The sequence below is a fragment of the Macrobrachium rosenbergii genome, chromosome 6 (genome assembly GCF_040412425.1).
Source record: "Macrobrachium rosenbergii isolate ZJJX-2024 chromosome 6, ASM4041242v1, whole genome shotgun sequence".
Classification (NCBI taxonomy): Eukaryota; Metazoa; Arthropoda; class Malacostraca; order Decapoda; family Palaemonidae; genus Macrobrachium; species Macrobrachium rosenbergii.
In genome coordinates this window covers 13,384,695-13,394,694 of record NC_089746.1, presented here as the reverse complement: position 1 = coordinate 13,394,694, position 10,000 = coordinate 13,384,695, and the positions used below count along the sequence as shown (strand labels likewise).

Genomic DNA, 10,000 nt, shown 5'->3' with positions numbered 1-10,000 from the left:
CTGTTTGTCTTGCACCTGAGAGAAAGGTGAACGCAGGAATTCACGGCTGCTCGGAAATTAAAAACTTTCGCTTTCAAGTGAAAGTTTAATTAACTTAGCGCCAGCAGAAAAGGATAAGGTATTAAAACACCAAGAATTTTTCAGATTAAACTACAGCCCCGTAGGGGGGTAGCGCCGTCAGTGCACCTCATGCAGCGTACTGCAGGCATTACTTAACGTTCTTTGCAGCGTCCCCTAGTTGCAACCCCCATTACTGTACCTCCGATCATATCAACTTTCTTCCATCTTACTTTCCAACCTCTCCCAACGATTGTTTCATAGTGCAACTGCGAGGCTTTCCTCCTGTTACACCTCTCAAACCTTCTTACTGTCAATTTCCCTTTCAACGCTGAATGACCTCACAGGTCCCAGCGCTTAGCCTTTGGCCTAATCTATATAAGTGATTATAACTACATTAAAAATTACGTATTCGATTTTATTAAATTACGTAAATAGGCGACTTAATTCATGAACTTTAATGTCATATCGCGATGGAAGTAGCGGAAGTTGCAGCCGTGAAGCATGTCATAAACACATTGGCAACTTATCACATACACATCACCAACATATGTACAGGTCAACGTACAACATGTCTGTGATAAGTATGCAATAAGTTTACATGCTTGAATGCTGGTCTTCACTTACTGTCGTCGACTTGTTTGCAACCTGTCTGTGACATGTTATAAACATGCCAGAAACTTATTCCCTTCATATTTTACTGCAGTTCTTCACTTATGGTCGTTGACATGTTTACAACTTATCTATAAAACATATGCGATAAGTTTTCGACATATTTATAACATGTTTTAACGTAGTTTTTCACTTGGTGTTGTTGACATGTTTAAAACCTGCCTGTGACACGTATGCAATAAGTTTCCGGCATGTCTATAACATGTTTTAGTGTAGTTCTTCACTCACTGTCTTTAACATGTTTACAACGTGTCTGACATGTATGCAATAAGTTTTCGACATGTTTGTGACATTTCCTGCTGTACTATAGACTAGGGTAACACTTTGCCATTCCATCCCAGAACTAAAAAAACTAAAAAGGAAATGGAGAGAGAGAGAGAGAGAGAGAGAGAGAGAGAGAGAGAGATCCCCCGTTGCTGATGCAACCGTTTCCGTTCCTGGGGCAAAGTGCTGTAACAGCCTTCTTGCCTCAGGCCGTTACCTGCACCTCCATACGAAAACAACATATCCGTCGATGGAAATGGAGTTACGTACAGTTCGCAATTTAAAGTAACAGTTCTCAAAAAATGATAAAGAGTAATCGATATGCAATTCTTTGATGTTACAGTCATTTGTAATTCTGTAGACTTTCATAAAGTATTTATACAGAAAACCGACCGATATTGCAAATGAAATTTTTCAGATCTCAATTTGTTGTTCACGATGAACACAGACGAATTAATTGACTAGTTCGTCTATGGAAACTCAACGACTTGGATAAAGCTGAGGAAAACCCTGAATTATTTTGAAAGAAGAGTATTAGTCGGACCCAAGTCACCCAGGGCTTTTATTTTCAACAGTCCTCTAGGAAAAGCAACATTCTAGTACACATAAGCATAACTATATACAGTGCACAGTGTGTATGTATCAGTTTAATAAAAAAAACAAAAGATTTTCATAGAATTGGAGGCATAATCAAAATCTTCCACAAAGAAAAAATCAATCATTATATGACAGCAGAATTTACACTACTGTTCCCAGACTCCAGTAACCTGTCCCTGTCGACAAAAGAATGTTGGTCTATTAACATTCTTTAGTTTTTCTTACTCTCACTGTACCTTGCAGAAAATAAGCTAGATTTGGGATATTTATTCACAAATCGGCATCGTTGCCATCAGAAATAGACAAGGAACCTACAGAATAGAGGAGTAATTGCAAATTAAAAACATAATTACAGCATTTGAAATACAGTTTTTCGTTCGGAAAAATCATATTTCGTGTACACACACACACATATATATAAATATATATATATGTATATATAAACCACCTCAAGATAATCTTTTCCTTTGTTATGGACAGCAAGAAAGAGATAAGATTTTATCTGCAATAAGAAGGGTTCTTGGAAATGGTTAATTGGCAGCTCTTACACGGAGCGGGCGAGATGTTTCGCTACTGGGAAAATGGAAACCCTTATGGTATGTTAATTTTATGGAAGTTCTTGATCGTTGATAACAAATAAATTTGATGAACTTTATAAGTAGATACGCACACACATAAATTGCACGAGGACGCGTATTCTACTTAAAGAGTTCATCAATTTATTTGTTATCAACGATTAAGAACATCCTGTTGGTCTGAAGTTAAGATACCATAAGCTGCTCCCATTTAACCAGTAGCAAAACACCCCACCCGACCCGTGCCAAGACTGTTAATTATCCATTTTGAAGAACCCTTCTTACTGCAGATATAATCTCATCTGTCTCTCTCTTGCTGCCCATAAGATACACGTCAAAGTTATCTTGAGGTGGTTTAACGTTACAATAATAGTAAACCTATTATTATTTTTTTCTTGACTGAACTGTATGCCTATATAAAAAAATGACTGATGGTAAAGACACGCACACACATATATATGTATATATACAAATAATTTATAAAACTGGCAAATTTCATACTCAAATGAAACTATTTATTTACACATACTACAATCTGAAATTTTCAATAGTTTATTTATTCATTTTCAATGTCTATTAAAGGCTAAGTATGCCTGAAACAAGGTTTCAGATAATTAAAAATAAGACATTTAATTTTTGACAGAGCTGGAGAGCTCATATTAATCCTTTGATAATTCATATATATATTTGATAATTATATATATATATATATATATATATATATATATATATATATACGTATATACTGTATATAAGACAGGATATAAATAAGGTGAAAAATAAATGTTGTATATACCTTTCACATTACATATATAATTATTTATTGTTTTTAACCGCTTTTTCAGCATCCAAAATGCATCAAGCGATGTGAAACGCCGCCTCTTGAAAAAATGTATGCAATTAGAACGCCTTTCCATGAACTCTTGATCGTTTATATATATATATATATATATATATATATATATATATATATATATATATATATATATATATATACTGTATATATGCCTCCGAATAAATGACATGATTTACAAATATAACAAATAAATATGAATGTATTATCCCGTCGTTATTTTGTAAACAAATATTTTTTTAAAGAAAATGGAACTAGAGATAGACCCAAAGATGAAAAATTGTCTTTATTATCTATATACATCATTTGTGTCTGCGTTCGGACTGTATGTTATATGCACATCGGTATGCTTACACGCGTTTACATTTTACGAAATCAAATTAACACCTTTTTCTGTTTACAAACAATCTACGCTTGTATACACCTTTTATATCGTGTCCTTTGGAGGCAGTCGCTGCATTTGTTGTTCAAACCCGTTCGCTACACTTCATATCTGCATCTCTCCCACCCCCCTCTCTCTCATACATATCGCCTATATGTATACTGTGTGATACAGAAACAACATAATCTTTTTATATATATATATATATATATATATATATATATATATATATATATATATATATATATATATATATATAAACTGCTAAATACTACTTGTCCATTCGCAGTAAACAATTCGTTAATGATTTCCACAAAGGACAAGGCGCGGCAACAATCTCTCACAGCAACAGAAGCGCTGAACATAAAGAAAGAAAGCGAGAGTATTGCTGGGGGTGGAGAATCTCGTTGGGGGATTGGGGGCGGGGAGGGGGGGAGTGTGGGAGGTCACGTCCACCCAACGTTCTCTCTCACCCTCACACACAAACCTCCGTCGGCGCCACCCGTAGTAGAATTGCCATATCTTATTTTTCACCCAATAAACGCATTCTTCACACTATTTAAGCTCTTATGTAAGAAAGATGACTCTAGATATCAAGCAAAGTATGTCCCTTAAGAATATCTACGAAAAACACAGATAAATATAAAGAATTTAACTTAATATAAAGAATACATGGCACCTCACTCCATCAGCTGGTCTGGCTACGTTAACCGGGCAGTTTGAATTCTGCAAACCGCTCGCCCAGGGAAGGCCCTATTTTGAACTGGGCTCGGAGATAAAGGCTAACGAATTTTGCGGTTCAAATCTATGGGCGCCCCCGTCGTCTATATCGGGGGTGAAAGGAAGGAGGTGTGCGTCACTTTGTTCTCTCGATAGGAAAACAAGTTCACCATAATGAGCACAGTACTCACATTTTTTTTTTTAATGATTACGCTAATATTATCACAGGGAGTTGCATAGATTCTCAAAAACATAAAATTTTATTAAATGCAGATTCCATTTGGTTACATAATGATAACCTGACGAAGTATACTGTAGTCTGCAATTTGAACAATAAATGCTAGATGAAGTATTGTTAAATTAATTCAACATTCTGTTAAGTCATAATGAGCATAGAAAAACAATATTATTACTTCTTATTATTACAAAGGATTTGCGCTCAGATTGGTAAAAGGAAAAAATATGCAAATATAATCATCAAATACCTGAAATATGATTCGTAAGCCTCCATGAAACTATTTCAGAACTTTCCATTATTACGGAAACAATGCTTGTCAGAACTACATTTCATTCTGGTTACTTGAACATGATAAATATACAAACACAACCATTCCTCTTTTCTGTTCCCACGCGTATGTGTACACACACACACACATATATACAGTATATATATATATATATATATATATATATATATATATATATATATATATATATATGAACGCATGTAAAAACATGTTTTCAACAAGAAAACATGCTTAATAAAATACTGCCTCTAATAAGTGAAATGCTGATTCATAATATTCTAAAACGCTAAATAATATATGAAAAGCCAACAGACTCCGATAGAGCCGTGTTTCTTACTACAAGAACTGTTTCCAGTAACTAAAAAGAAAAGTGAAACGGTAACAGTAGCAGACAATAATAATAATAATTATATAATAACACGCTTTCCAAATGCATAATTACGTTTTAACCGGTGATACATCTTTCACGTCATCTCTCACTTCATACTGCTGTCAAGACGACGCTATTTTCCTTAATGTTACTGCTGCAATAATAAATTTTAATACCTAAAATTTTTATACAAATTGTTAGCAGCCATAATGTAAATCCAACTGCATACATTTTTTTAAAACTACAAATAAAAATTTAAAAATGTAATTTGAGAAGGGAATGTTTTTAATAAACACACACACACACATACAAACACACACACACACACACACACACACACACACACACACACACACATATATATATATATATATATATATATATATATATATATATATATATATATAAAGCGGTCTACAAGAGATGCTGGAGGATAAGAAAACTGAGAAAAAATACATCGATATCATCCATAAAATGAAAAATGTCTTAAATCTGTATTCATCTCTTATAATATAATTAGCATAAACTTAACCCCTGATAACTCGGTATAAAAAAAAAGTCACATATACCTTGAACTATTCACCTTAATCTGTTTATGCAAAATGAAATATATCTTATCACAGTTACATTATTATCTTATACAGAGTGAGAGACATCCTATTAAGGTTAATTAAGTCACGTTAATCTATGATGCAAAATGTATTATATTTTATCCTCGTTACGTTATTATCTTGCACAAAGTGAGAGATATCTTCATCAATTCACACTAATTGACAGGCAAAATAAAATATCTTATCCAAGTTTCGTTATCATCTTACAAAAAGTGAGAGATAACTTAAGTCTGACTAATTGTTACGCAAAATAAAATACATCTCAGTCAAGTTTCCTTATTCTCTTACACAAAGTGAGAGACGTCTTTATCAAGCCACACTAATTTTTATCCGAGTTTCGTTATTATCTTACACAGAGTGAAAGACGTCTTAACCACGTCACATTAATCTGTTACCCAAAATGAGAGCCATATCAAACTGCAGATCGCCTATATATGAACGCACTTAATAATACGTTCATTTACATTCATCAGACGTCCTCACCCCCTACAAAAACATTCGTATCACCCGTTCCTCTTACTGTCTCCAGCGATGTATCTCATCTCATGAAAGCCAGATTTTCTTTTAATAACAAGTTTTCGTCAATTTACAAATTGCTAAACTAAATATAAGGTTAACTTATGCATCGTTTCAGCGGTTGTTTTACATTAGAAAATACAGCAACCATCTGGCACTATTTGCATCCATCCTCCCTGAGTCTGGCTGAGACAGAGCAAGCGACATTCTTGTATTTTGGGGTTATATTCGGTATTTTCTCACGTTTCTCTTGACCATTAGTTTACAAATCACTATGGATACATTACTATACACCACTGACACAGTTCTAGAACGTTAAAAATGCCTTTCATGTTTTTTCTTAAACAAAATTGACAGAAAATATTTCTAGGGAATGTGGCGGACGCGAGCAGAGAGACGGAGTTTTGTGTTTGTTCTCCCAAAATCAAACTTTTATTACGAACGGCCGAAGAGTTTTTATTTATTTAAACTATGTTTAATATGAAGATATAATATCAGTTTTTCATCAAGAGATGTAGTTTTAGTCGGTATGTACCAAATATAGAAGATATAAGCAATATCATAATAATATATCGAGTTTTGGATTGCACTCTCTCTTCTGTTTAAGCGTTTCTCTCAAATTCGAACAGCACTCGGTATCTCTCACATAACGAAAACGAAAGCCTAATATATGTATATTAAAGTCATGGCAATAAAAACAAAATAAATTCAACATGGATTCCGCAAAAATTGAAGAAAGTAAGATGTCAAACACAAACAGTTGGCGAGACGATGCAACTTTGAACGAAAACGGGAGGATCTGTTTACTACACTACTTATCCGTCCGCACTCCGAGTTATAAGTCGCGTCAGCCGCGGTTCCCGCCACAGTTTGACATTTACTTCGCCACGAGAAAGTATATCGTATCGCGCTCTCAGAACTCCCATTCGCCATGGCTGACGCTGAAGCACCTGCTGCCGCCCCCGCTGCTCCTGCCAAGAAGGCAGCGAAGAAGGCCCCCGCTAAGAAGCCCACTCACCCACCATACTCTGCCATGATCGCTGCCGCCATCAGAGCCCTGAAGGACCGCAAGGGATCTTCCCGCCAGGGTATCCTCAAACACATCCTCGCCAACTACAAGGTCGGTGACGAGAAGAAGGCCGCTGTCCGTGTCAGATTGGCTCTTAAGAAGGGCGTTACGTCCGGTGCTCTCAAGCAGGTGAAAGGTGCCGGTGCCTCGGGATCATTCAAACTTGCCGAAGTCGCTCCCAAAAAGCCCAAGAAGGCCGCCAAGAAACCCGCAGCTAAGAAAGTTGTCAAGAAACCCGCCGCTAAGAAGGCCGCCAAGAAACCCGCAGCAAAGAAGGCTGCCAAGAAACCCGCAGCTAAGAAGGCCAAGAAGCCTGCCGCCAAGGCTGCAAAGAAACCTGCTGCCAAGAAAGCCGCTAAGAAGCCTGCAGCGAAGAAGGCCGCTAAGAAACCCGCAGCGAAGAAGGCTGCCAAGAAGCCCGCAAAGAAGTAAGCGGATTCCCAATCTCATCGAAAACTCCTTAAATTAGGGACGACGACTAATGCCTGTGCAAGATTTGTTGAAAGATTAAGATATATTTACAGAATATATTTTTTAACATGTACCTGATCACTTTATAGCAAATGTATATATTTTATATATATTAAAAATCTTTTTATATAGTTTAGAATTTTATTAGTACCATTTTTCCCATAGATTAAAATTTTGCACATACTGTGTCTTACAAAAGTAGTCATGACTGAAATTGAGATACAGTTGAAGAAAAAATACACTAATATCTAAGATTTGAAAATCTTTGTTATATGAATGGTGGAACTTAGAAACTCGAACTGGAAAAACTAAATGCATTGACAAGGATTGAAACAAAATCCTGGTATCTGAAAATGAAAAACAGAAGTACCTTAAAAACTAAAAGGTTAACAAATTAACTCTAAATAAGTTATGAATGGATTATAGAACTGGAGACATGAATACTGATTAAAATTGCTTCATTAACTCTCAACTGAAAAATTCAAGCATAGATTCTTTTCCTTGTTCATTGTACACAATGTTTTTGGCCTGGTTTCATAGAAATTCTGACTAATAAAACATGAAATTATGAGGAATGAAATGAATAAGATATTTCACTAATCAAGGGGAAATTTGACTGAATGATATACTTTTAAAACTACAACGCATGAAGCCCTGACAAACAAATACTCTTAGTTTGACTTACAGCATAATATATCAAGATCTCTACTTCTTGAAACGCACCATCGTTGCCATAAGACTTTACTACGTTGTAACATACAAATTTACTCGCGCAGATATTCTGTAAGTAATGTAAACAGCTGATTATAGACGAGAAGGTAACTTTTTCGGCCAGCAGAAATAAATCTAAAATAGCCACTGGGAAGTATGATGTCCTATCAAGTCTCGGTAAGGATAATCTGCAATCCCCACCTCGAGCCTGAAAGGAGCCGGTCCTCAAACTGGTGCACTTTATTTTTTCTCGGGGGAAGTAATCTAAGAATACATTATAGCCGCCGTCCGTCCTTCACTCGTTAAAAACTCCTCCACTGACGGAATATGACCAATGCGAAGTAGGTAAAGAAAACTCCGCTACCTTCCGGACATAATGTTACACTTCCAACGAGCTATAACGGTTTAGTTATGCTCCTCATATTTGACATACGGTTCCGAATGCAGTTGCCAAATGTCATGCGCGCTACTCTACAGCCTATACACACAAGCGTTTCCTAATATGCATGGAATTTAAATCAAATTAACATAGGATATATGTATGTGCAATACATACATTATATGTATACTAAGAAACCACAAAAGTAAGCGCGTGACTTTTATTAGCTGAAGCCACTAGGAAAGTTCAAAATGAAACGACAGAGTGCCGAGTACTTTCGTGTGTAACACATCTTCGGGGCACGAAGTAATACAGAGCACAAAACGAGTGAGCAAGAAAGCGCTAACAAAAGCAAAGTGGAGAAAAAAAATTAAAATATGCACAATTAGGCCATCACATGCAGAAACAATGTTCGTCCAGATCACTTAACTGCTTAACACCCAAACAAGTCAAAAGAAGGAAAGGAATTGCCTAATGATCGCATTATATACAGAAATGAATGATAAAAAGCTGACTACTCGTCGACCAGTTTATAAAACAGCTGAATTCACAATTAGGAATAGTAACAATAATAACAATATACATAAAAAGACATCAATAAAAGAAACAACGACAAGTAATATTAAAATAACTGAACGAACAATAAGAACTACATAAAAAGGAAAATGACATGTAGTACACAAAATTACAGGATGATGTTAAAACTTCACTATTTTATCTATAAGATTGTCTAATTTGTACAAGCCAGGGCTCAAATTTCAAAGTTTTCGGGAATACGTCTTTATAAAAGCAGATTCAATTATATTCCTACTAATACAATCGTTACAAAATACAATTTCTTTTACTTCTGTCCATTCAATACCATGGTGAAAATTGCCGAGGTGAATAAAAAGGACACTAGAAGTCTGTCCTCTTCTAACCGAATATTTATGTTGGTTTAACCTAGCAACTTTTACAAGGAGTGGAACAAAGGCAGCAGGTAGATGAAAATGGGGAGTTCTTTATAAGCAAATTACATACCGTATTTGAGATTTTAAAAACTAACTTTACATCAAAATGTCTAAGTACCTTAGGTAATCCATAAAAGTTCCTGTGGTAAGGTAAAACGAACATATTATGGCATGAAAAAGGTTCTCTCCCCTATTTGAATAAAAAGTATCCTTGGCAGCTTGTCCATAAAAATCTTTGAATATTGAAGTTTTGCACCAATGTCACATATTTTGCCT

At 35.4% G+C, this 10,000-nt stretch overlaps 2 protein-coding genes across 2 annotated transcripts in view; one reads left to right on the top strand and one right to left on the bottom strand.

The window, feature by feature from the left end:
- The window catches only part of LOC136839215 (discoidin domain-containing receptor tyrosine kinase B-like), a 336,084-nt gene that overhangs the window by 194,272 nt on the left and 131,812 nt on the right, over positions 1-10,000 (bottom strand).
- Positions 6,996-7,815, top strand: LOC136839199 (histone H1-delta-like). Its single transcript, XM_067104931.1, has one exon. It carries the CDS (start codon positions 7,076-7,078, stop codon positions 7,643-7,645), a length of 570 nt encoding a protein of 189 aa, XP_066961032.1. The 5' UTR covers positions 6,996-7,075; the 3' UTR covers positions 7,646-7,815.